We start from the raw sequence: 26407 nt of genomic DNA on the forward strand, positions 1-26407 counted from the left end.
ACAGAGAGAGAGAGATCACAAGTAGGCAGAGAGGCAGGCAGAGAGAGAGGAGGAAGTAGGCTCCCTGCTGAGCAGAGAGCCCGATGTAGGGCCCGATCCCAGGACCCTGAGACCATGACCTGAGCCGAAGGCAGAGGCTTAGCCCACTGAGCCACCAAGGCACCCCTGTTGTTTCTTTCTTAATGTCACCTGACAAGGCCCTGTGGTTTTTTTTGTTTGTTTCCACCTATATTTATTGTATTGTGTTCTGTATTATTCTAGCATGAGTTTTAAGTGGTTTTAGGAAGGTTATCTGCTACTAAAGTAAAAGATTATCATAATTTAGCTCAACTGTAATAAGTGAAAATGCCATAGCTATACACAATTTCTATCTGTGTGCCTCTGCTTCCCACCATATGGACATTAAGCATTTCAAACAAGAGCTGTCCTGTGTGTCTGACCACGTTTTCAGCTAGTTGGAGTGGACACCAAACAGCTTGCACACTATATTGGAATCGGTTCGAATGGCATTGGTTCCTCGTGTCTGTCAGGAATGCTATGGGTTTTACATTTCAAACATGGATGTGCACTTACTCCAGATTTTAAGTGGTAATTAAAATATTAATTTTTAATGAGTTATCTCCAACACTTTGGATATTTATTCTCAAGAAAGCCTATGGAAAAAGAAATTTTTGGTGTTGGAAAAATATACATGCAACTTTCATGTTGCATTTTTATTTCTATTTTTTCCAGGTGGAGGGGAATACAGTACCTCCTCCGTCTTACCCTCTAAGGGAATAAATGAAAAATGGGGCTTATATTGGTCTACTGCTTTGAGCTAACTTTCAGGAACTGTTTAAATTTTTTTCAAGTATCACACCTGGCTTTTGTTTTTGTTTTCATTTTGGGGGAATTTTGATGGTTTTTTTGTTTTGTTTTGTGTTTTACTTAACAATACATAATTGAACCAACGGGTGTTTGGCTGGCTGAGTCAGAGAGCGTGTGGCTCTTAATCTGGGTTTTAAGTTCGAACCCCACTTTGGGTGTCGAGATTACTTAAAAATAAAAGTTTAAAAAAAAATACATAATTTAACCAAAAGAGTTGTAATAAAGCTATTTGGAATTCCTTCCTTCCTTCCTTCCTTCCTTCCTTCCTTCCTTTCTTTCTTTTGTTAATCAAAGGCCACGTTTTATGGTTTTTTTTTTTTAAACGATTTTTCACTTAAAATGGCCTCACTAGGTTAAACTTCAGATTAGCCTATATCAGCATGGTTTCCCAGGGTGTTGGCATGAAACTAAACTGAAGTCACTCATTATAGTTTTCTTTTTATTGGAAGTTTTTTGTTTTTCCTTCCAATCCCAAATTGAGTGTTCCTTCCCCCAACCTTTCAAAGAGGCAGTGGGAAGTACTGTTCCCGGTTTGATTCTATAATTCTAGAATAGTAAAAAGGGAAATCTTCAGGTTTCAGAACCAGGATAAGTATGTCCATACCTGGGAAAGAGCAGTTAGCCCCTTCCTGAAACTGTCCCATTCTGTCCTTGGAAATCTTCCTCATTCACTCCTTGAACCATATTGGAGGGCCTAGACCGTGCAAGGCATTCTGCTGCAGGACGCGGGGGTCCCCAAAACATGACTTTGGTCCTTGTTCTTTAGAGCTGCACAGAATGACAGAAGGTGATATTGGTCACCTGATCCTCAGAAGTGTATAGATAATTAGGACTCATGGTAGGAGCCGGCTGACAGGACCCAGTGCTCAGGAGGCATTTACCAGGGTGGAGGTGACAGCAGATGCCCCTTGGAAGTCACCGGACATGCCAGCGTGTGTCTAGGTCCCCAGCACCTCAGGAGGGTTCGAGGACTTCATGGAAGGTCAGCAAAGCTGGGGTCTGAAGTGATGCGTGAGTCAAACGTGTTGAAGCTGGAGAGGGGAGAGACCAAACCGTCAAGAGCTTTTGAGGCCTGCTCTTAGGATTTAAGGAAATCTTACAGCAGCTGGAAACAAAGGGTTTGCAGCAGGAAGATCACAGAAGCCTTCCTCTGACTGCAGAGTGGAGAATTTTAACTACTTCATGGTGTATTTGATCACGGTGTCACAAAGTCGCTACAGAACATAGGCTACTTTGCTCGCTACCTGCAGGAAATCCTCGCTGAGGGGCTACCTCCAGAAGACCCACTAGTCCTTATTGATTGCCTTTAATTGATAATCAAGGCAAAACATCTTAACCATGATTACGTTGGGAACTCTACGTGCACCGTCATTAAATGGCTGTCTGTTTTGTCGAGTTGGTCCGTATTTGGTCCTTTGTGATTCGGGCTTCACACGAAACCCAGGGTGTCTGCCCAGCACTTGAGAGGTGAGGGGCTGCGGTCAGGGTAGAGACACCTGGATCTGACCCTTGAACTGAGCGTTCCCCTTCCATTGCTGCAGAAACCCTGCCTTGGTAACCAGCATCCATAGAACTGGATGAGGTCAGGAGACATGGGCTTGAGATCTTGGCTGCCTACCAGATTTCTTTGTGACCTCAAGCAAGTCACTTCCCCTTTTTAGGGCCTTAGTTTCCTTGTCTTAAAAATAAACAAGGTAGACCAGGTGATTTTTATTTATTTTTTTTAAAGGGCCCTTCCTCCTCGGCCTGTGATTCTGAACAACAGACTCTTCATGTTCCATCTTCATAACATAAGATCTTAAGTGAACCTTTCGCTACTTCCTCAGAGCTCCCGTTAGAAGATCCTGTCCCATCCTGTTCAGGAATACCCCTGGGCAGGGTCCACTTGTCTCCGTGGTGGAGCGAGCACAGTTGCTGTCCCTAGCTGGGAAGGACTCTGGCCGTCTGAAGCTCTGGGTCTACCAGCCTCTCCACACAACATCTGAAGTGCATCAGATCAGGAACTGGAGTGTGTGGGGAAGCCCATTAAGGAAGGAGGAGAGTGAGCCATCTTCAGCAGGCTCTGAGAAAGGTGGTTCCCTGTGTGGTTCTGAGAGGGATGGCAACCCCCCACCCTCCAAGGAAGGACGTGTGGCTTTTTTTTTTTTTTTTTTTTTTTGCCCACATGGCTTTTAACAGAAAAAGGAAAGCTCTTTTATTTTGCCTATTTAAAGCAAAATCAGGCTTGAAATCAGTAGTCACTAACACCACCTCAACAGTGCTTTGAGGCAAACTAGGTGATCACAAAATGACATTCGTCACTTGTTCTGGAGTGATGTCCTCCGGAAAATACATGGAAATTGAATTCAAGTTCACGAATCTCTGGTATAGGAAGGTATTAACTCAGTTTTACTGGTCTGCCCTTAAAACAGAGGTTTGGACAATGCAAATTCAGTATGCAGAGTATTCTGTTGAAACTTGAATGCTTTCTGTGGAATTTAAATAATATTTTGTTTCTGTTAAGAAAGCGGATATAGATTTTTTTTTTTTTGGCCAGTTTTTATTTGAATCAGGTGAGTGCCCAGTGTACACTGTATATGAGGAGACTGAACAGACCTAGTCATAGATCCGGCTTAGCACTGACGAAGTTTCACAAGGGAACACACTCCCTGTCCAGCACTCCGGTCAGGGGACAGAAAGTGACCTGTGTTCCAGAAGCCTCATGCCCCTTCCGGTCACCTACCCCTCGCCCAGGCTAACCACTGTCTGGATTTCTAACACTGTAATTTAGCTCTGCCTGTGTCTGGGCTTTGTCTGAACGTTCTATGCCTGGCCTCTGTCGCCCCGTGTCGCGTGCGAGATCCTTCTGAGTCATTGCATGCAGCAGCAGGGTGTCCTGCGGCTACATAGCAGAGGCTGGCAAGCTGTGCAGGGCCCATGGGCCACATCTGCCTTGCAGCCTCTGTTTCTGTGCAGCCCATATAAGAACCAGGAATGGTTCTTACATCCTTAAGGGATTGTATAGAAAATAAAGAATACGGGACTGAGCCTGCATGAACCCCGTAGAAAGGGAAAAGAGCCCCCTGCAAAAACGCATGCCAGCCGTGGCTGTCCAGTATTCCCCCGCACAGACAGACCAGGATGCTTGCATCCCTCCTAACATTGATGGACAGCCGGGTCACTTCCCAGGTCAGGCTCTTGCAAATAGTGCTGCGAGGAGGATTCGCAGGCCATTCTCCTTGGTGCACAGAAGTCCAGGTTGCTGGGAGCAGTAAACCCAGGACTGGAAATGCTGGCTCATGGGGTTTGCCGATGGTGCTCAGCTTTGGCAGCTAGGACCAGTTTGCAAGAGCATCTGTACCACTGTGAACTCCCAGAAGCCATCCATGGGAATTCCATTCCCGCCCTATCTTTCCAATCACTTGGTATTGTCGGTCTTTTTAATTTTAGCCATTCTCGTGGGTTTTAGTGATAACATATTGCAATAACACATTTCCTTCGGGACCACTGTGGCCCAGCATCTGTTCAGAGGCTTGGAAGCTATTGGATACTCTCTTATGGCAAGTGCCCATTTTTTAAAAAATTAATTAATTACTATTGTTACTATTATTCATTGCTGCCTTTTTTTTTTGGCCATTGTTTTGTTGGGTTGCCTTTTTCTTTTATCAGTGTACCAGGGTTCTTCATATATTCTAAATATCAGTCCTTTCTTGTTCATGAATTGCAGATACCTTCTCCTACCCTGTGACTTGCCTTTTTACTTTCTTAAAAGTATGTTCTGAAGAACAGAAGTTCTTAATTTCCTTGAAGTCCAGTGTAGCAACATTTTTACTGTTAGTGCTTTTTTGTGGCCTGAGAAATCTTTACTTACCCTAAGGTCATGAAGATACTCTGCTTTGTTTTCCTCTAGAAGCTTCATTGTTTTCTGTTTAGATCTTCGTCTACCTGGAGTTGACTTTAATGTGTGGTGGGAGGTAGGGGTGGCTGTTCGCCTCCTCTTGTACAAATGCTCAGTTGTTCCAGTGTCGGTGATTGGAAAGGCCACCCTTTCCCCCCACCTTGTTGTGTCATTTTATCACAAATTGATTGACCGTTTATGCTTGATTCTATTTCAGGATGCTCTGTTTTGTTCTGTGGGTCAGTTTGTCTGTCCTTGGCTACTACCACACTGTCTGATTTACTATTGCTTTATAATAAGTCTTGATACCTGGTGACGTAACTTTTCCAGCTTTGGTTTTCTTCTAGAATGCCTCTCCTTTTCTAGCTGTGTATATTTTTACATACATTTTGGAATCAGCTTGTTGATTTTCATTTTAATTAGAATTGCACAGAACCTCTAGATTACTTGTGGGAAAACTGATATCTTTACAATTGAGCTATTCAGTCCCTGACCCTGGTATATTTTTCCTTTTTGAAAAGCCTTCTTGAATTCCCTTCTATGCTCGCTCAGTGTTTCAAGACAATAATGTGGATAATTTCCTCCCACTGTAGTATGGTTCTTCCAACGTCAGAATCCGAGATTGACATGGGTATTTGACTAGCCAGAACAAAACTGTAGACCAACAAAAAGACCAGCAAGACAGCAATATTTAGAATCTGGGTCCTTTGAAGAAGACACAGATAAAAGGGTAATGAGTGAATCTGAGAGCGGAGACCTTTGAATTCATCTTTTCCACTTAGTGCTCTGTCTCTATGCATTTTGTCCCATTATCAGATCTGTTTTGCTGGGACCATTAAGGTTACCATAGAGGGGTCTGTGCTCAACGTACAGGGCAGCAGTGTGGATAGGGAAATCTATGGATGGTGTTTGATAGCAGATAGCACGCGCTTCCCGGGCCAGCTTTTGTTTTTCTTACAAACCCTTGCTTTTTTTCTCTAGGATTGTCCTTTCATTGTCTGTATGACCTATGCCTTCCATACTCCAGATAAGCTCTGCTTCATCTTGGATCTGATGAACGGTGAGTGACACGCAGGAATTCCGAACGCAGGGAAAGACTTCGCCAGGACGTACACCTCAGCGCACGCTGACCTGGGATCCCTGGCGGTTTGGGTCTTTCAGGTCATGGGGTTCCTCCTGAAGTTTAAGGAAACCTTACTACTCCTCAGGTTTCCCTCAGAATTCGTTTTAAAATGTTGACCGCCGTTGCCCTCTGGCCCTCCTAGTCTCTCACCAGGAAGTTGCATCTTCTGGAAAAGATTTTCATGAAATACGCACAGTGGAACTTCATTTTCTGGAATGCAGCTGGCCTAGATCTTTAATTAGCTTGTTTCCTGACCCTCAACTTTTAGGAATGAAATGCCTCATAAGAACATGGGCCAAAGATAGAAGTGTATTTGAAAACCAACTTTGAAGGACTGGCTGTGGGCCAGCGTGACTTCAGGCCGCATCTTCTGTACCCTGAGCCGAGACCAGCCAGCCATTGATCTTTTAAGCTATGAATGATGACCCTGCAAATGCAGAGAAAGTTCTATCTAGAAAAATAGTTTTCTCATACTAGAGAGTGACACGGTGTATATTCAAAGTATTTTTAGTAACAAGAGTTTGAAATGGAATGCATATAGTACAGCAGATGAATTACTTTTTTGTTTTTGGATGTTCATTTGAAGTTCTGTTATGTTCTGAGGGTTTGATTTAAAACCAGATTTATTCAACGACATGGAGGAATTTTCCAGACATAATAATGGGCAAAGAAGCCAGATACCAGAGCATGTCTCCTGTGTGATTCCACGTACATGACACTGAGCACAGGCAAAGCTAATGGATGGTGAGAGGTCAGAATGGAGACCTTTTGGCCTAACCAGGGCGGTTGCTGAGGCATTGACAGGGAAGGGCACCAGGCAGCCTCTGGGACGCCGGAAATCTTTGATATCTTGATCTGCCAGTGGTTATATGGGAACCCTTGTGTATGAAAGGGGAGCTATGTAAGCCAAAGCAGGGGCCCTAAAGTTGGCCATGCATTAACTCCTCTGGGTCCGTAGAGGCTGTTCCTTTACAGTTTATAAGAACATTCCTTTACCCTGTTGATGGCATTGTTTGTCTCTGTAACTTGAGCCCATAGGATGATTGCCTTTTTCCAATATTTTATTATGAAGAATTGCAAACATAGGGCAAAAATGGAAAGAGTTTTACTGGGGACACCCCAATACCCACCTCCCAGTTTCACCAGTTAAGATTTTACTGTGTCTGTTTCCCAAATATCTATCAATATGATCATTTTGTTGCTCTGTGTGCTGCCTTCTTTACTGTCCACGGAGCCAGTTGCTAAGCCATCTGCTGGATCATTACCTGGTTGGTCCAGTTATTAGGATGTAAATACTCAAAGCAGAAAAACTAGCTGCCCTCCCCCCCCATGCAGGTGCATCTGGGAGCTGGGCTCCTGGTCTGACAGGGATGGCTGTGCTGTATATTGTCCCGGCCATCCCTGCATGAAAGTCTTCTAATGTTTGAGATGCCTCTATACTTCTTAAAGTGTTTTGTCAAACTACAGAAGTCGAAGACAGATTACAGACAAAGCAGAAGCAAAATTTGCCTTTTTTTTCAACCGCGTCCTAACTATTTAGGACGGCAACAATTTCTGTTTCCTGGGAATTGACCCAGTCTGTGTTAACCTCTGCATCTCCGGTTCTAGGAGGCGATTTGCACTATCACCTTTCACAACATGGGGTGTTTTCGGAGAAGGAGATGCGGTTTTATGCCACGGAAATCATCCTGGGGCTGGAGCACATGCACAGTCGGTTTGTGGTTTACAGAGATCTGAAGGTAAAGCACTCTGTTTCCCAGACCTGCGCAGTAGGTATTGTGGCCCTGGGTCTCCAGACGGTCTCTTATCTCTCATGGGACCTGCCATTTCCCTCCCCTCAGCCCTGGTGAAGTCACATCTGTGTGATGTCCGTCTGTCCAGACTCTAAACTCGGTGGCAGGGACTCCTTTCCTTCCTAGTCGTTGCTGTTAGCTCAGCTCCTGCTCCCCTGCCTGGGGCAGCACATACACTAACTCAAAAATTGTAATGAATTAATGGCAAGCAAGGTAGGAGTTTCTTGGCATTGCTGATGTGACAATTAATTGTCACGCACTTAATGTTCACTAAGCAACTGGTTTGGCCATGGCTCTGTGTTAGAACCGGTGATGGACGATGATGAAAAGCAGAGAACGTGTGTCTTCCGGGATTTATACATGGGTGAACCGAGACGTGGAGTGGCCAGAGCACTAGCTTGCTGGAGGCAGAATTTCCCCTAAGGGCCATTCTGAGGGTTTCACATTGTTTTAGGACCATCTTCAAAATCACTAACAGATTTTTAGGTCCCTGAACTGTGGAGCCCCAGAAGGCTGTGTCTAGGCTTTCTCCATTCTTATTCTCTCTGGACTTGGAAAAAAATGCAGTGAGTCTATTCCAAGTTTCCCCCTTCCAGACCATGGTGCTCAGTCACGGGTTTTGCATTGATAAGGGAACCAGGACTTTACTCAGTACCTCCGTGGTGACAGTCATCGCGAAAAGACAGGGGCAGAGATAAAAGGGACTTTGACAAATCATAGAACTAATCCCGCAAATACAGAAATATGCACATAATAATGAGGAGGAAAATGACAGGAGAGACAGTTTCTCAACAGGGTAACAACACTCGGGGGGGAGGTGTTTCCCTTCTCTTTCAGATTCCTTCTCGATTGAATCCGGTGTAGCTGACTAAGATGTGCAGATTACACTCCTTTCTCTCAGGAGCTGCTCTGTTTTGATTAGCTGTCTTCACTTTGTAAGGTTGCCTTCCCAAGATCCTAAAATATTATATTTTATTTTTGAGCCTCTTACTTTGTCACAAAACACTCTGTAAAATTTAAAGCTTTCTGCAAGCTTACAAAATTTTCCCCTTAGTTTTCATCTGAGCATGAAGGAGAAACAAATGTACTTTCGTTGAATTAGAAATAATTAGACACTGGTTGGCGCATGACAATTTCGCTTCCTCCTGTGAGTTTTGCAGAGGAATAAACTACATGCTGAAGGCCCACGAAGCGCTATTGTAATACATTTTAATTTAGATCTGTAACCGGTCTCTAATCATCTTTGTGCCGTATTTTGTTTTGTTTTGTTTTGTTTTGGAAGCTATTTAGTAGGCAGTGGTATTATTTAATTTCTATTCAAACTGAATTCTACTCACTCATGATTATTCATGCTTCGGCTTTATAATAGCATGCCATTTATTTTTATTTCAAGCAAAACAATAGTTGATCTCCAGCAGAAAAATATTAAGATGACTGTAATTCAGTATATATGAGGGAGAGAAGCTTTGTTTTCCCTGATTATGCGGCTAAATCTAATGCCAGTAGATACATTTCATCAGAGTTGTGGTCAGAGTCATCCTGGGTCATCCAGTGAGGTCCTGGCTTCTGAGTCTGTTCTCAGAAGCAGAAATGCCTCTCCTCAGTGTTGGTGCAGCGCCCTGGAACGTGTTGATTTCTTAGGTCCGTGCTATACATTCTCGTGAGATTCCTTTCTGTCCTGTGCCTCGTGGGCTCATTCCCGCAGGCCTTTGTGGTTCACAGAAGCCGAGAAGCTGGTGGGCTCGCTCCCTTTGTGGAGAGGCCCACGGCTCTGGCCAGGCTGCTGTTCCCAGCAGGGGAAAGAGGTACTTTTTAACTCTTATGAACTGTGCCCATCACCCCTGCAAGTGCCAAGCTCCCGGCCTTGTGTCTCGTTATCTCAGGAGTAGTCTCCTTTGTGTCTGTCATCGCCACTTTCCTGTGGGATTTAAACACGGATAGTGTGACTTTCAGTATCATGCCCAGCTTGGTAGTGCAGTGTTCCTGTTTAGGTATAACGATAAGATACCACATGCCTGTGGTTGTAGAAATTCTCAAAGCTGATGACAGTTTGGGACCTCCTGAAGATCATCTTGTCTTTCTCTTCAGCCTGCAAATATTCTCTTGGACGAACATGGACATGTCAGGATATCTGATCTCGGTCTCGCCTGTGACTTTTCCAAAAAGAAGCCCCATGCGAGTGTGTGAGTAGCGCATCGACTCTGTTCAGTGTTGACTGTTGTTTCTCTGCAGTGATGCCTTGATGGGCCCAGCCCTCAGTCCACTCACTTCCTCTCCCAGCTTTTTCTTGCCGGAGGTGATTGTCCGTATGTGATCACGCTGGGCCAGGGGCAGCTCCCGTATCTCTGGTTATGGGAGTGCAGATAAGCGGGCTGTGCCTCCTCTGTCTTCGGGGAGCATGGATAGACCCACAGCGTGATTGAGGGGGCTGGGGTGCCCCTGGGGGAGAGAGGGGGCTCCGCAGCAGACCCGAGCCCATGCCGGCCATGTGACCCTAGTCAGTCCGTTTACCTGCTTGACCCTCTGCCTTCTCCTCTACAAAGCAGAGGCAATACTAAGTCCCCGCAGTTGTCCTAAGGGTAAAGGGAAGTCCATGTGCCTGGGAAGGTGCAGGGGCATCTGAGGCCCAGGGCTCAAGCATCTCTCTCCATCTACTTTCTCCTTCATTTTCAAAATGGCTTTTTTTTTTTCTCCAAAGGGAAATTAGGAACCTTTTTTTGTTTTGTTTTGTTTTTTAATTAAAAACATAAATCATCTGCTTGCAGGCCATGTTAGACTTGAGCATTAAGTACATCAGTCTTACAACAGACCATGCAGAGGGAGCCCCCTGCTCCCCAGCCCTCAAAGACCATGCAGAGGGAGCCCCCTGCCCCCCAGCCCTCGACCAGCACCTGACCCCTCTGCACACCCTCCTCCGGGGATGACAGCCGCTGTCCCAGGCCTCTGCAGAAGCAGGAGAGAACACACACTGGTTTTCATTTCTGTTCCTTTGGTCTCAGTTTATCTGGCTGGAAGGGACAGACGTGTGCATTTTATGGAAAAGCAGATGAGTGTTTTATTCTTTTTGGGGGGAGTGGTAAATGTATCACTCTCAGCACTGAAATCCTTTAAAAGTACATTTTATTGTCCATCTTGAGCTAACACTCATCTCCGTTTTGAATGGGCTTGAAGAAACTCCCAGGGGGTCTCACCTCACGCATCCATGCAGAAAACCAACCCTAGGCCCCTCCTTCTTGGCTGTAGAGGTAAAGTGGTTCAGCACTGCTGTACCTGCGAGGGGCTACGTGAAGTCAGGGTCGCCTTTCAAAGCCCTGAGCGAAGGTGCATGGTGAATAACACAGATTCTGTAAACAGGTTTCTCCCTTCCTGCAGAATCTGGGGTCCGGTGATAATGGCATTGGCATTTTGCCAGCACTTTATAATTATTAGGCCAGAACCCCTGATTGCATGAGCTTCTCTCAGCAAATTCATCAGGCATTTTTTAAGAGGGTGGTTTGAATTTTTAATGCGAGGCTGTTTGGTATGCTAATTTTTCAGTTTTAGTGTAGCCACCACAGAAGGCGCATCTGAGAGCTCAGAAGAATTAATCTTGCAAAGGAATGAACTCTCAGTGATGGGGTTATTTATTTCCTTATAGAGCTGCACCCACTTAGTGTAATTCCCCTGCCAGCTCCACGAGGTGGGCTGTTCTCGGATTCCACCAGCAGCTGTGGAAAGAGGTAGGATCGGGGAGGATTGGTTTCTATGCTTGCATGATGATAGGAAGGCCACATTCTACAAGTGCGTCATCTCCTGGCCAAGAACAAAGGCTTTCGAGGCAGCAGGTCTGGGTTTGAATCCACTTCAAGTTGTGCCTCCTTTTTTCCCCATCTCTAAAGAGGAGATGACGGTGGCATTTATTTCATCTGAGTGTTGTGAAAGTGAAGTCCACTGATGACTGCGACAAACTTTTAGGCACCTTTGGCTGGCGTTGGCAGCGCCTCGGGGACCCCTAAAGCTGGCCATGTAGGCAGTGACTGGTATGTGGATGGCGGTGGGGCCAGCAGCCACAGCGCTCACCGCGCCACCGACTGAACATCCTCTGTTCCTGGCACACAGGGCTGGCTGCTTCGAATATGCTCACATCATCACAGAAATGGTAGAGGTTACTGGTGGAGTAATCTACTTTGTGGCGTGGCCACTGAAGTCCGGAGAAATGGAGGCGCTTGAACAGGGTCCCAGAGCTGGCACACAGTGGGGCTGGAATTGAAGTCTGGTTGTCTGACTCCAGAGCGTGGACTCCTTACCCCACACGGCTGAACTCCCCGAGGCTAGGAAATGGTCAACTCCGGACCCGATGAGCGCTGTTGGCCAGAATTTCACCGTGGATGTGGTTTCTCAAGTCTTTCCAAAGCTGTAGCTGTGATCTGCGACTTCACCCCGCTTGTCCACCTTTAAATAGTTGAGCGGTTGAGGTTCCCGATTTGGGCTTTGACTGAGTGGGTCCGTTCAGGGGCTCACGAATTACTGTACCCTAGAAGTTAACTTTCAGTTACTCAGAAAGCAAAGACTTTTGGGATTGAACTTATTACCAGTGCCGGATTGGAGTTCCAGCTTGTTTTCTCCAAGAACACAAAGCTGTGTCTCGTGCCACAGTGTCTCAGAACCTCCGGGCATTCTTTCGGGATTCAGAGTAGTTTGGATCTTCAGGGGGAGATGTCGGGAAGCAGCAGTCGCTGCCATACAGGCAAAATCAGAAAGCCACACGGCGGGAGGTCCGGTACCGGGCTCCAGTTACATCCGGTGTCAGCTTTGCCCCGTGTTGGTTCTCGCACTCTTTTCCCATGCCAGAAGTGGGATTTGGTCCCAGGAATCCTAGGCTCGCAGGTCACCACCAAGGTCTTTCTGGACAGCACTGAAGTGAGCGCTTCCCCGACAGTGGTTCGGATGCCCCTCCCAGAAACCTCCCGTGCCCTCTCAGTGTGACTGGCCAGCCTGATGCAGTCTGACTCTGGAGTCCGGATGGTGGAGCTCATCCAGGTGCTGGGTCTGCCGTGATGGACCAGCGCCCGTTTTCGCTGCTGCAGAGCCGTCTTCCAAAGTGAGAACTCTAGACCAAGAGCACTGGGCCCGGTGCTGATCCTGGATCGGGAATGATTGTGAGTGATCCAGGATCACTTTCTGAGCAGATTTTCAGTGAGCATAACTTAAACATGATCCTAATAAAAGAAGACTAGAGATTCACACCGCTGATGTGGATCGAGTTGTTCTTTCGTGCCAGCACCCTTCTAACCCCCTTATGTACGTGGAATCCGCGTGTAAACCCTGCATGATAGAGGGATTTCTTGGCACCCATCCTGTCCAGGAAGATCATCGAGGGCGGACAGGTGGGAGGGCTTAGCTTTCGCAGGAACCCTTCCGGGCTGCGTCTTTGAAAGCCCCCCATGAGTTGCCTCTTGCTCTTTCAGATGGAATAGCGCCTGCTCAGATCCTAAGGAGGGGCAGCAAATAGAGTAACAAAAAGGATTAGGAGTTGCAGAATAGTGCAAATCAAGATAAAATGGTGGTCCTCCTGGGCGCCTGGCTGGCTCAGTGGGTTAAAGCCTCAGCCTTCAGCTCAGGTCATGATCTCAGGGTCCTGGGATTGAGTCCCGCATCGGGCTCTCTGCTTGGTGGGGAGCCTGCTTCCTCCTCTCTCTCTCTGCCTACTTGTGATCTGTCTGTCAAATAAATTAAAAATCTTGAAAAAAAAAAAAAAGTTGGTCCTCCCAAATGTTCTCAACTTCCTGAAAACCTCTCATTTGCTTAGTGGGTCCCTTTGATCAGTCAGCAGCCCTCAAAACCGGGCATGGAATTTCTCCATCTTTTGTACCTGTCGGCGTGTACCCCCCACTTCTTCCCCACCCCCTTGGGGTCTATCACTCGCTGTGTTAGTAAATAGTCCCCACCCTCAGTGTGTGCCAGCTCAGGCCCTTAGCGTGGAGGTGGCGTCACACCGGAGGGGTGTCCCCATCCCTTCAGGTCCAGGGCACCACCTCTAGGCACCTGCTTATCTTCCCCCCTCCCCCAGCCTGACTCCCCTTGCATGGCCTCACAAGAGCTCTGGAACCGGCAGGAGACCCCTTCATAGCTGTAGTGCAGGAAGACTAACATGGTTCAGATTTCCCCTCCAGGACGGAGCTTGCATGTTTTCATATTTATCTCATACTGTAACTTATTTATCTTCATTCTTATACTAATAGGAATTAAGACAGAAAAGGTTGTTTTGTTCCATGAATCATGTTGTGTGGAATCCCCATTGTCCCCTCCCCTTTGTTTACAGTTGCTGCTGTTCAACAAATGACATCTGAGCCTCTTGGCTGAGCTGTTACTATTCTGTAAGGTGGGCATGCTCTGGTAACTGCGTGTGCCCTTTCCTCTCCCTAGGGGCACCCATGGGTACATGGCTCCTGAGGTCCTGCAGAAGGGGACAGCGTATGACAGCAGTGCCGACTGGTTCTCCCTGGGCTGTATGCTTTTCAAGCTCCTGCGAGGGTGAGTGAAACGCATCCTTCTGTTACTGCCACCGCGGCTTGTCCTCGGATCAGAACCCAGACCGATTAGACAGTGTTAGACTCTAATATCATTTAAAATCACACACGCTAACCTAGACGATGACCAGGGCTCTTCCTGCCTTCTCAAACCGAGAGCTTTGCTCCCATTAACTTTTAGGCAAAAGCTCACAGTTTCATATTTTTGTTTCATACCTTGTAGGAATGTCAGCACATTTAAACCTAAAAGAAGACTGCTTTGCAGTGGGCCCATTGATTTAGGATAGGTCCCCACTATTTGGGGCATAAGAGTTATTTAAAATATGGATCATTGAAGAAAGTAGGAGAATCTTTCTCATTAGGAGTCAGTTACTCATGAATGTCTTGCCAACGGTAAGTGTTTTGAGGGTTATAAGAAAGGACTGAGACCCAAAGTGAATGGATTTTAGAAGTGTGCAGGTATTCTGAACCCTGCTGAAGTTAATTCGCCTTTTGTAAAACACAAAAACGAAACTGCATAATTTCGTGGTTTGAATTAATTTAATCACCACCAAAGACGGTGAAACAGAACGAAAGGATTAGGGAATGAAAGCACTGTCCAAAGTGTGTCCCCGTGTTGAGCACAATGATTATGTTCACATTTTCCCATTAATTTTAAGAATTTTCAGCCAACTGGAATGGAAATCTTAAGTTTTGAAAACATGTTTTTGGTCATCCTCATCCACAAGGATACAAAAAACACTTAATGTTAACATTTCCTGGTCAAGACCCTCCTTCTCCTATTTCTGTTGTGAACACAGGTCTGGCCGTTTGCTGAGCTTTTGGCATTTTAACTGGGAAGGCTCGTTGAGCACTGCCACATCTTCTTACCGTAATCAGCACATTTGGCAAAGGGGCTGGATTCCATGTTTCCCCTCAAATTAGGTTCCCAGCACTCTGGCCACTTCCCCAGGACCCCGGTAATCTAGTTGTTCTCTGTTCACTGTTTTCACTAGGGAACCAAAATCGTGTTACTGCCCAGAGAGTCAGGTCCTGTTGGTCCTTAATTGAATTACTGTATTTGTGGAGCCTGGATGGCCCTAATTCCCATCATCAGACTTGCTGACCTAATTAGAGAGAGTTTCTGCAAGACAGGCCAGAGAAAACCACTTCCCACGCGAGCCGTCCTTCCACCCGGTGGAGGCTCTCTGTGAGAGGTGAGCGCACAGAGACATGCTTTGGGTCTCTGTTTGGGCCCCCCTGGTGCAGAATCCATATTCCAGAATTTTGAGACAGGAAAATTCCACGCAGCAGCGAAAACATCAGCTACATCCAGTCAAGATTGGAAAGTCAGTAGTAAAATGTCCCTGGGAAACCTGCCAAGCCGTGTAGTTAGGGCTTGGTTCATGTCTTTGTTTCCTTTGATTCTAGTCTGTTTATAATAATGCCCACCGTGTCACTCGGGGGTGATCGGGCATGACACCGTTCTTTGAAAGCTCTGAAGATGTAGTTATTAACGATATGCCAGCAGTGTGATCGGTGGCCAGTAAAGTGCACCCAGCCGTATCCGGCCGCAGCTCAGCTTCCCAGCACTGTATCAGGAGGGTCATTCCTCATGCATCCTGGATCCGGCTCAGTGGAGTCACTGTGTTGACTGCGGCTCCCGTCAAGAGGGGTGTTGGCCGACAGGAAGACATCCAGAAGGTGTTCCTGAGGATGGGTTGAGAAGAAAATGGTGAAAGATCTAGAACTGTGGCTCATATGGAAAGCTTGGAAGAACCGGGTATATGGCTTAGGGGAGCCCTAACGGTTGGCTCCAGCTGGCTGAGGACCCGTCTTCCCAAAGGGTTATATTCATGCTGCACCGTTCCCAAGAGCAGGCGCTTTAAGGAGGGGATGATGTCAGTTCAACACAACAGTGGCCACTCAGGCCTTGGGAGGAGCGCTGTGCTACGTTGTGCCTTACAGGCAGTAAGGTCCCTATCACTGTCTGGCGACCATCTATTGAGCCTGGCATGCAAAGAAACCTTCCGGTGTGTAATACAAACAGGACTAGAGGAACTTTCCCACTAAGATGTGTGATCGTCTGCCATTCTCTGCCTTGCTTGTTCAGAAGCCATTTGCAGGAAAGAGTAGAGCACAGAAACCAAAGGTCAGGGAGAATGTTTTTTGATTTAAGTGATTTAGAGTTGACCTGGTAAGCATTTATTGAGTAGTTAGAATATGCAGGAGACTGTGCTTCATGTGCTGGGAAGAGGAAGGGAGGGGGGAAGAAAGCCACGTCCGGTCCATAAGGAGCTCGCAGGAGAGTAAAGATGTCCACACACAGGAGCAGGGCAGACTGTGGTGTCCCAGGGGGCACAGACATGAGTCCCAGGGCTGATCTGGGAGAGCAGAGCTGACTCCACGCAGGTGATGCTCTTTGAAGGGGGCCTGGAAAGGGTTGGCAATTCCAAGACTGGTGCAAAGTAAACATGTTTTCCTGTGGGGAGCAGACAATATGGGGCAGTTTGCCTTTCCTCAGTGGTGACCTGGGCAGGGAGGTCATGCTGGGAGAGGAGATCGAGGAGACAGGGAGAGCCTTTCAAGAAGGGAGAGCCTATGCATTAGGGTGGGGGGAGCAGGGGCTTTGTTCTCCAGGCCCCAGAGACTGGAGGCTTTTACGCAGAGGAGAGACATGGCTGGGTGTTTGTCAGAAGAAGGTGCTCACAGCATCACACCTGTAGCCCTGGAGGAGGGAGATGGGAGACAGGGGTGGGGATCCAGGCAAAAGGCCGGGACCTGTGGGCCTGGGACCAGGAAGGAGGCAAGTGGCCTAGTGATGTTGCTACGCTGATCGGTGGGTGGTGGTTGCTGTGCTTTTCCAATGGGTGCTGAGATATGGAAGCTGAGGGGTGCTCCTTGGCAACGCCTGGAGACATTTTTGCTTGTCACTGCTTTGGAAAGGGCTACTTCTGACATCTGGCGGATGAAGGTGAGGGTTGCTGTGAAACATCTTATGACATAAAGGACGGGCCCTGCTGCCTCCAGCACAGCATTGCCCTGCCCAGAAGACCAGCAGCGCAGAGGAGGACAGAGTCTGCTCCAGGCGTGTATCTTCCTTCCTCCCCGCAGCGGAGAGGTGCGCTCGAACAGGGGTCACCAGCAGATGGTTCTTGCTTCTCTTTTCTGCGGTCGAATGCTTCTTCCATGGGCCAGTGTGTCCGGCTGCCTCTGCTGAAGCCCTTGTCCGCCTCTCTCACACTGCCTTGCACCTGGAAGAGCCCCGCAGAGGCATGAAGGACGGAATCTGGATGTGGGCAACGTGTCCAGTCTTGAGATTGCATTCCACATCCCTGGACTCACAGGGGTGGACGGGGTATTGAAGATGTTCATGTTGCCAGTGTGTGGGATTGCTGTCCTGACCCTCCATCTAGATTTCAGGTGTCTGTCGCGGAAAAGAATTGAGGTGGCAATAGCTTTGATCCTAACCGCATCACTTCTGATGTCAGTCCCCGAAGGTGTCAGACGCGGGGAGAGAGCCTGGCTGGTGGTCTGGGGACAGCTGAGCTCTGCCCCAGGTTACTTAGTTTGTTCCTGTAGCGGGGAAAAGAGGGAATGTTTATAAATATTTGGGCAGCTATTGGCTTAGGTTCAAAACTCATATCCGATGTAAGATGTCATCTGTTTGGTACTCTAAAACTAAATTTTGACCTAAGAGTTTTGAATCACTCTTCAAGCTTGTTGCCCTTGAGCCCCTTGTTTCGCCGTGACCCTGATCTGCGGCACCTGCGCGCACCCCGTGCATGTGTTCCCATCCCTTCTCCCGTCTCGGACGATTTCCCCAGCTTGTTCAGGGAAGGTCTGCAGTTGCGCCCGTTGGCTCCGTGAGTCGGAAGCCACATCTGACCGCTGCACATGGGATTCTGTTCCCGCGGTGCCCCACGACGAGCCTGAGCGCCCTGTGCGCGGCGCTGAGAGGCCAGCCCGCACCGCAAGCTGTCAGCCGGCCTTGAACCATCTCCTCTTTCAAGTGGCTGCCTTGGGGAGCAGCTGCAGCCTCCCAGACTCTGTGGGCACCACGTGCCTCCCTCTGAGCAGAGATTATTGCTCTCGTAGGGTTTCTATAACAGTTTCCAAAATAGAAACAGAATCTTTGGTTTTGTTCACAAGGAATCATCAAGCCTGCCTCGGAAACAGATGTGCCTCGAGACTTCAAACCTGAGAGCGCGCACTTTGTCCGCGCGCTGGCCCAGAGCCGGGTCGCTGAAGAGCACGTCCGAGGGTTTCCTACTGGGTCGGACGCAGGAGAGCCGCGTGTGCACAGCGGCCTCGGTAGTGGCCGGGCTCATGTGCTGGAAATGTTTTTGGCACCGCCAATTTAACTCTGCTCCTCCTCGCGAGCCTCCCTCAGGTCTCATGAAAGATTTTTAAAATTTAGCACAGAGCATTTCTGTTGGAACACAGCGGTTCTTCTCTGTAAGGGTTGGGGTACCACGCTTTCCCTCCAGCAGCAGGCGTGGGGGTCACAGCAGGGACGGGGTCCTCGGGCAGCGTGTGCAGGAGCCAAACCGGCAGAATGTGCCCCCGCGCCAGATCTGCTCACAGTCCCTTTGCACGCCTTCAGGGCCTACGTGGGGTGGAGGCAGCCATGTCGGCGGAGACTGAAACTTTAGTAAGATTTCATGAACTGTCACCCTTTTTCTCTTGAACCATGAATATGAGGATGTCTCCCTGTCTTTGGCATCAGAGCATGATGCAAGTAATGGTTTTTTAAATGACAATATCTTAAAAATAACATACCATTTGTTGTTACATCTGATTTGCTTTTTAAATGCAGTAATTTTACATTTTTCTTTTTAGAAACAATTAGGGTGAACAGAACATTTCCAAAGTCTGGTTTAGAGATTAGTGCATGTTTGTTCACTTGGCACTCATTCACCTTGTTTTAGATTTTATTTTTCAAATTACTGCTTTCAAGAGATTGAAATTACTCTGTATTACATTGCATGGTAAGAAGGAAAACAAAGCATTAGAGTTCCCTCTCTTGTACAAAATGAACATTAAACTATTTGAGATCATCAAGGCTCTGAAATGGAATAATCCCTTCTGAGAGATGACTCAGTGCCTCACTTCACTAATTCAGGGGGATAGTCAGAGAGGGAGCAGTAAGTAGTGCAAGGAGGAGTTCTTTTCTCTGAATCACGTTCATTTATGTGCTCAGTTTTCCAACGCACCTTATAGAGTTAACTTTCAATATTTGACACTATCTTGCCTCTGGTGGTGTTATATACGGCTTAAAAATAAAATTGGAGGAATCGTCATTTTATAGGCATGTCTTGCTGTAAGAAAAGTCAGTCATGTACATATATCCCTTCTTTAATTTCCAAATAAATAAATAAGACCAGGATTCCATAATTGGTGTGTTTACTAGTCTCTTTTGATAAGATTTCCTTTGAAAGCCAACTTCTCTGGGGTTTTAACAACAGGGTAAAGACTAAGAATAGTTTGTTTTTCATTAGTTTATCAAGCAGACATTGATTTTATAAAGTTAAGATTCATCTTTATTAATTTCTTGAATGATGGCTGTGCACTGCCCTGGCCTCGGCTGCCACCAGCACACATGGTGTCTGTTCCCTTCGCCGTTTCTGTGAAGTACAGGGCCTTACACCCATCGACAGACAAAGACATCGAGACTCTTGGTTTCCATGACTGGCCCGCAGCCAGTAAACACCCCCATCACAACCCTGAGCTCAGGTCTGCTGACCCCTACATTAGGGGCTCTCTCTAAGTACAACAGGAGAAAGCAGTTCTCAGAACTGGAGGGCCCCAGGGACACAGGGTTCATGTATGTCTGTCATCATCAGAGGAAGGCATTGCCTGGTTACCAGTTTCCAGTGGGGGAGGCGTGTTCATTTTGGTTGCACCACAGTTCTTTGGGTTGTTTGAGGGACTAATATCCATTTTTCAAAAAAAAACAAGAAAGAAAGAAAGAAAGAAAGAGATAAAATTTATGAAAGTTATTCTCTCCAAACACTAAAGTGACAAATGTTATATAAATGGCCTTCATTTTCATGAGTACCGGCTGGCTGATTGTTTTCTTTTTAAAGATATTTTAAAATATCACTGGGGATATATTTGCCGAAGCCTATTTTAGTACCGTGATTTCACTGACGTGAGGATCAGACAGTTCACACGAGCATAAGCGCCCCCCCCCCCGCTTTCAGGCACTAACATACCCCAACACCAGCCTTTCTCGGTAAATGGTAAATGTGTAGGGTTTTGTATTTCTGTAGTTTTGGATGAATACTATCAGAATACAGTACTCCCCCCAGATACGAGCCAGGGACATGCACCAAGTTACCTGATAACCACATCCTCAACATGAGGATTCATTTCCACAGGGACAGCTGTTCATTTCCTGTTCATTTCCACAGGCACAGCCCTTTCAGACAACACAAAACCAAAGACAAGCACGAGATAGACCGAATGACCCTCACCGTGGTAAGGAGATTGAAAACTCTGGTTTTTGGTGGTGGGTCTTTTCTTTTCTTTTCTTTTCTTTTTTAAGATTTTTATTTTCTTCTTCTTTATTTTTTTAGTAACCTCTACCCACAACAGAGGACTCAAACCTAAGACCCCAAAATCGAGAGTCACATGCTTCACCGACTTAGCCAGCCAGGCATTCTGAAAAACTCCATTCTTATTCACATTATTATCTTCACGTCTCATTCCGTTAACAACCGGTTGAAAAATTTGCTTTCTTAAAAACAAATGAGTGGATGGGGCACCTGGGTGGCTCAGTGGGTTAAAGCCTCTGCCTTCGGCTCAGGTCATGATCCCAGGGTCCTAGGATTGAGCCCTGCATCGGGCTCTCTGCTCAGCAGGGAGCCTGCTTCCTCCTCTCTCTCTGCCTGCCTCTCTGCCTACTTGTGATCTCCGTCTGTCAAATGAATAAATAAAATCTTTAAAAAAAAAAAAAAAAAATGAGTGGCGATCGAGTTCCTAGAATTCCTGACAGTTCAGTGGAAATAGATGTCAAGATAGAAATCAGAATTTGCCACCCATCAATTAGAGAAAGATGCAGAAAATCAAAAACTAAAGTAAGAAGATTGAAGAAAAGGAAAAACTGAGGCGTAGAAGAGCAGACCTGTTTCTCCGGACCTGACCCCAGCTTAGTGAGTGACATTGAAAATGACTAGCATCTGTGGCCCCTGACTGGCTCTGTCAGTGGAGTGTGAGACTCTTGGTCTTGGGGTTGGAAGTTCAAGCCCCACATTGTGACTAGCACAGTTTCACGTTTCTTTAGAGTAAATATTAATTCACGGTGCGTCTGCAGTTTTTAATACTGTCCTTGTCCAAGAAATGGACTTTAGATTTGGTTGGGTGTCAGGGCATCTTGGAAATCGTGTTTTGTTTTTTTTTCTCCCCCAGAATGTGGAGCTCCCAGAGGCCTTCTCCCCGGAACTGCGGTCCCTTCTAGAAGGCCTGCTCCAGAGAGACGCCAGTAAGCGGCTCGGCTGCCACGGAGGCGGGTGAGCTGTTATTCTAGCTCTTGAGTACCGACACCCGGAGCACAGGACAGTTAGTTTCTATACATCACAATTCATTCCTAGCCCCTAAAAATCTCCCACTTTGATCCGGAGGGGGTAATAATCCAATGGGAAGTATGTATGTTGTCCTTTGTGTTTCGTAATTAACGACTTGAAGGAGTTGCTCGCTTTTCAACTTTAAAAATCGATCCTGTCGACGGTGGAAATGAATCCGGATATCTCACAGTTCATTTGGTGAAGTTTTACTAATTATGTTTGCAGTGACGGCAGTTCAGTATCCTGATCAGGTTCTTATGTGTTTTCTCTCATGTGTAACTGGCTGGCTGCTGTCTTAAACGTGCTTTCTCGCTGCTAGGTGTCCAGAACGCCTTCCTGCAGTCCTCAAACTTGACTGATACTTTGGCTGGATATAGAATTCTAAATTGATAATGATTTTCCCCCAGAACTTTGGAGATATATTGCTTTATTGTGTGCAGTAAAGCTGGTCATGGAGCCCAGTTACCTCTCCTGATGTCAGGCGCTGAGATTTCCTTGTACTGTGGAGGCTCATTTTCTTCAGCTTGCTGTTTTTTTTTTTATTTATTTGACAGTCCCTCTCCCTCCATTTCCTTTGTTAGCTCATAGAACTCCTTTTAGGTTTCTGTTGAAATTTCTAGAATGGCCATCAATGCTTCTGACCTTGTGTATTCCCTGTATCTTTTCTTTGATCCTGTTCTACTGTATGTGGGCTTAAATCTCTAATCCCTCCTTTGATTGCTTTTTAAAATCTTTAGCAGGCTAAATTTCTTCAAAATAGAACCTTTCAGAGTCCCCCCACCCCCACTCCATTGGAATAAACACCTAGCTGCAGGCATTTTGGGGTTGGATATTGAGGTAGAAAGTATGGTGTGTGCGTGTGTGCGTGCATGCATGAAGGGTTCCATTTACAGAGTTCAGCCTGTCTTCAGCCCATGTCTCACCATCCCCCTCTCCTCCCCCCTGCCACATACATGGCATTGAGCCTGGAACTCAGCACCTCTGAGCCCCAGGCAGTAGCTCTGCCAATTTCTTGCTAATACTCTCTGCTCCTTTGTCCATACTCATCATGCTACTGATGGTTCTGCACCCCTCTTTGTGGTGCATTTATGACTCCGTGTTCCTCTTCCATCATTTTAGCGATTGTTGGAAAGGAACAAATCCAAAACACAAAAGGACACCTTTTGACTTAGATTTCATTCATCCATCCATTGAACACTTACTGAGCACCCCCTGAGTGTCAGCCATCGTCCTAACTGCTGGGGCTGAGGTGGTCCACACGGGCCAACCCAGCCCTGTCTTCTTGGAGCTTCTGTTGGGTGGGGGTGAGCAGCGTTATAGAAATGATCAGATAAGTAAGATGACCTCAGACCGAGAGAAGAGCATGAATGAGATAAATAAGGCAGTGTTGTCCTTGAGAAGCCAGCCTTAGGAGGAGAGGGGAAAGGACCCAAGGCAGAAGGGTCAGTGAGGGTAGGGCTTTGAGGCGGGCATCAAGCTTCCATGAGGCAGAAGAGCAAGAAGGCTGGAGAGCTAGGAGAGGGAGGTCAAGAGCAGGTCAGACAGGCGGTGGGCTCAGGCAGGTCCTGAATGTAGGCCGTGTCCCCAGACTTTGCTGTAAGTGCAACAAGGAGGCCTCTGGAGAGTCTTGGGCAGGGGTGTAGGGAGATGGGTTGAAAGGATGATGTGGGCTTGGCATGGGGTGGGTGGGGCTGCGGGATGTGTGGCTGGAGGGCAGGCTGGGGCAGGGGGCAGTTAGGGTCATTCAGGGAGGGGGTGGAGACCTGGATGGTGGCAGTGGTAGTGGGACATTTAGCATCTCCTTCATGATCAAAGACCATGCTGTCCTCACCAGGAATCGGATCTCAGTGAGGATGGGAGACGGTAAGAAGTAGTCAGCCCCAGGACTTGCCCAGGGGTGGGCTGCGGAGTGTAGTGGGGCACTGGGGCTGATCCGGCTCTTTGGGTTTAGACGACAAGGCGTGGGAGTAAGTCAGGAGTTCTACAGACCTCTCGCTCCATCAAGTGGAGACACTGAGCAGGTGCTGGGTGCGTGGGCCTCCTGGTGTGCAGGACAAGGTCGGCGCTTGCCACATGGATCTGGGAGTTGTCTGCAGGCACAGGGCACTTATAGGCCTGGCAGGGCGAGGTCACCCAAGGAATGATAGCAGAGGAAGGGAACTGAGAACCAGCCCTTGGGGCTCTGCCACAGGGGACAGGGCTGCGGGGGGATCCGGGGCAGGCCTTGGCAGAGAGTCCCTTGTGGGCATAGGGGCCATGCACTTTCCCCGTGTAGGCTTTCCTCGTGGTATACAGCCCCTTGTCTTCCGCACAAACTGAGCTTTGAGGATGGTCTCTGGGAAAACTTGTTTCTTCAGTATCTGAGGAGGTCTTGCATACGCTATGTTCCTAGATTTCTAGTTTGCATCTGAATTCATATTTGGTGCTTCATATGCCTATCGTTTGATCTGACATGCCTCGTAGACATTTGCTGCAAATCTCCTCAATGTGGAGATCTCTAATTTAAGTCTTATTTGAGTTTGTTCTCCTGGCGACAGACCCCTATGTATCTATCTGTGACACCTCCTAGGTTCTCTCAAACTGGAATAAATTACCACATGAGATAATATTCCTAGTTTCCACCCCATACGATATTTCTAAACATCCAGTATTTCCTGTGTTGCTTTGAAGGAAGTATATTTTACTTGCTTAGTGAAAGAACTGAAAATAGTCGTTCCTCTGTGTTCTTCCCAGGAGACAGTTTTTGGAAAACATTCTTAGGTTTGCAAATGCACCCTTACCACCTTTGTGCCTCTTCCACAGGGCACAGGAAGTGAAGGAGCACATCTTTTTCAAAGGCATCGACTGGCAGCAAGTCTACTTACAAAAGGTACTCTGTCTGGAACCTCACACTGGGCACCACCATCTCTGTGCTTGGTCTTGGTCCCCACTTCCTGGGTCCATCCCCCCAGGGCCCCGCCCCTGGCCCTGCCCCCAGGTTCCCCTGACAGCAGTGCGAGTCCTTCTTGCCCTTCCACCCATGGGCTGCCATTACCGCTGATTCCCTCTGGGCCAACTTCTCTCTGTTTCCCTAGTTTAAAAGTTTTCAAAATATCTGCAATATGCATTAATAAATACTGAAACGGAGCTGTTATCTAATGCAGATGTCTGTATAACTGAGATGTTTTTAGCTTTCTCTAATCTTTTTGACTTCCTGTCTGAATCAGTGACTATATTTTCATAAGGACCTATGTAGAAATGTACGAGAAACGTGGGTCATGAATCTACACATACTTTCTAGCCCAGCACCACACAACTTAAGGATCAATGATTGGATATCAACAGAATCCCTTCCCTTAAGGTATTTTTTCATATTTCTGTTGGTACAGGAGAACAGCCCACATTAAAAATTTTTCTTTTAATTTTGATCAGCTTTGGGTTCATTTCTGCATCATCTCCAGCTGTCAAGGGGTGATGCTATGTTAGTCCCACCTGCTGTGAACAAGAGACCGGGCTGCGGCTCTGCTGGCCTTTCCTCGGCCCCTCTGCGGGGCACCTCTGTGGGTGTGGAGCGCTCCCTCTGCTGCGCTCCCCTGCCCCTGCACACTGAGGCTCCAGCAAGTGGAATGTGGTGCCGCATTGTCTGAGACACGGTGTTTTCCTAAAGCTGAGTTGGCGGGATGTACAGTCTGGAGATTTCATTATATTCAGTAATGCTTTAAGACCCTGGACATGAATCTGTTTTTTCCCCTTAAGTTTTTCTAAAATCTGGGGGCTTCTTTTAGGGCTGTTGGAGGCACAAGCTCGTTCTCTGCACAAGCCCATTTGTGAAGGACCCATGGTGAGGTGTAGGACCGCTGCTGGAATGCTCAGAGAGTGCAGCACACTGTAGAGTGATAGGTGGGGATGGGCCGTGAGGTGATCTGATAACTGAGCCCTGCTTTCTTGGATCTTCTAGTACCCTCCACCTTTGATTCCCCCCCGGGGAGAAGTCAATGCTGCCGACGCCTTTGACATTGGCTCCTTTGATGAAGAGGATACCAAAGGCATCAAGGTACCCGTGTGACATTCACCCTGGGTGTTTTGGCGGGTGGGGAGATGTTTTTCTTGGCCATCAGACTGAGTGATTGTCTTAACATTGGCTTGCTTGTGGAATGTGACTTATCAGTGAACACCCGCATGCATGAAGAATGTAGATGTCAAGGACCTAAATTAGAAACAGTGAAAGCTTTCTGTGGACTAATCATTTTATGTTTGACAAACTGGTAAGTGGTCAGTTTCTTACGGATCTGCATATACTTGCAATTAAACTAGAACTCGAGCATATATGAAGCAGAGAAAAGCAACTATGTGACAGCAGACACACTTTGCCTCGTGCCAAAGAGCCAGCCATCTTAATCCTTTTAAGTATTCAGATCTGTCTGTGTTCAGATGAAAAGAGCAAACAGCATGAGTCATTTTGCATTTGTCAATCAAAAGTGAAATAATCACTGCGTGCTTTTTTTTTTTATATAATCCTCTGCATTTTTCAAACTTTTGTTCATATCATCATGTTTCCCAGTAGACGAGGCATGATTACAGACGGTGAGTCACAAAGGAAAATCATCCCCCTCAGGCTGTTAAGTCAGAGTGTGTCACTACGGTCGGGCTCACATCTGCCCCCACCTTCTCAGCGTCCCCCAGGGCCTCCCTGTCTTTTCTCAGCTGCCTCA

At 47.1% G+C, this 26407-nt stretch overlaps 1 protein-coding gene across 3 annotated transcripts in view; it reads left to right on the plus strand.

The window, feature by feature from the left end:
• The window catches only part of GRK3 (G protein-coupled receptor kinase 3), a 117802-nt gene that overhangs the window by 81267 nt on the left and 10128 nt on the right, over positions 1-26407 (plus strand). For all 3 annotated transcript variants that reach the window (XM_032883263.1, XM_032883264.1, XM_032883265.1), the window contains 8 exons: positions 5726-5804; positions 7476-7606; positions 9749-9843; positions 14066-14173; positions 20565-20631; positions 21562-21662; positions 24519-24585; positions 25654-25749. In XM_032883263.1, the coding sequence (XP_032739154.1) occupies positions 5726-5804; positions 7476-7606; positions 9749-9843; positions 14066-14173; positions 20565-20631; positions 21562-21662; positions 24519-24585; positions 25654-25749 (744 nt within the window). The remainder of the gene's footprint in view (positions 1-5725; positions 5805-7475; positions 7607-9748; positions 9844-14065; positions 14174-20564; positions 20632-21561; positions 21663-24518; positions 24586-25653; positions 25750-26407) is intronic.

Source organism: Lontra canadensis, unplaced genomic scaffold, assembly GCF_010015895.1.
Source record: "Lontra canadensis isolate GAN:19392208 unplaced genomic scaffold, GSC_riverotter_1.0 scaffold87, whole genome shotgun sequence".
In the NCBI taxonomy this organism is placed as follows: domain Eukaryota; kingdom Metazoa; phylum Chordata; class Mammalia; order Carnivora; family Mustelidae; genus Lontra; species Lontra canadensis.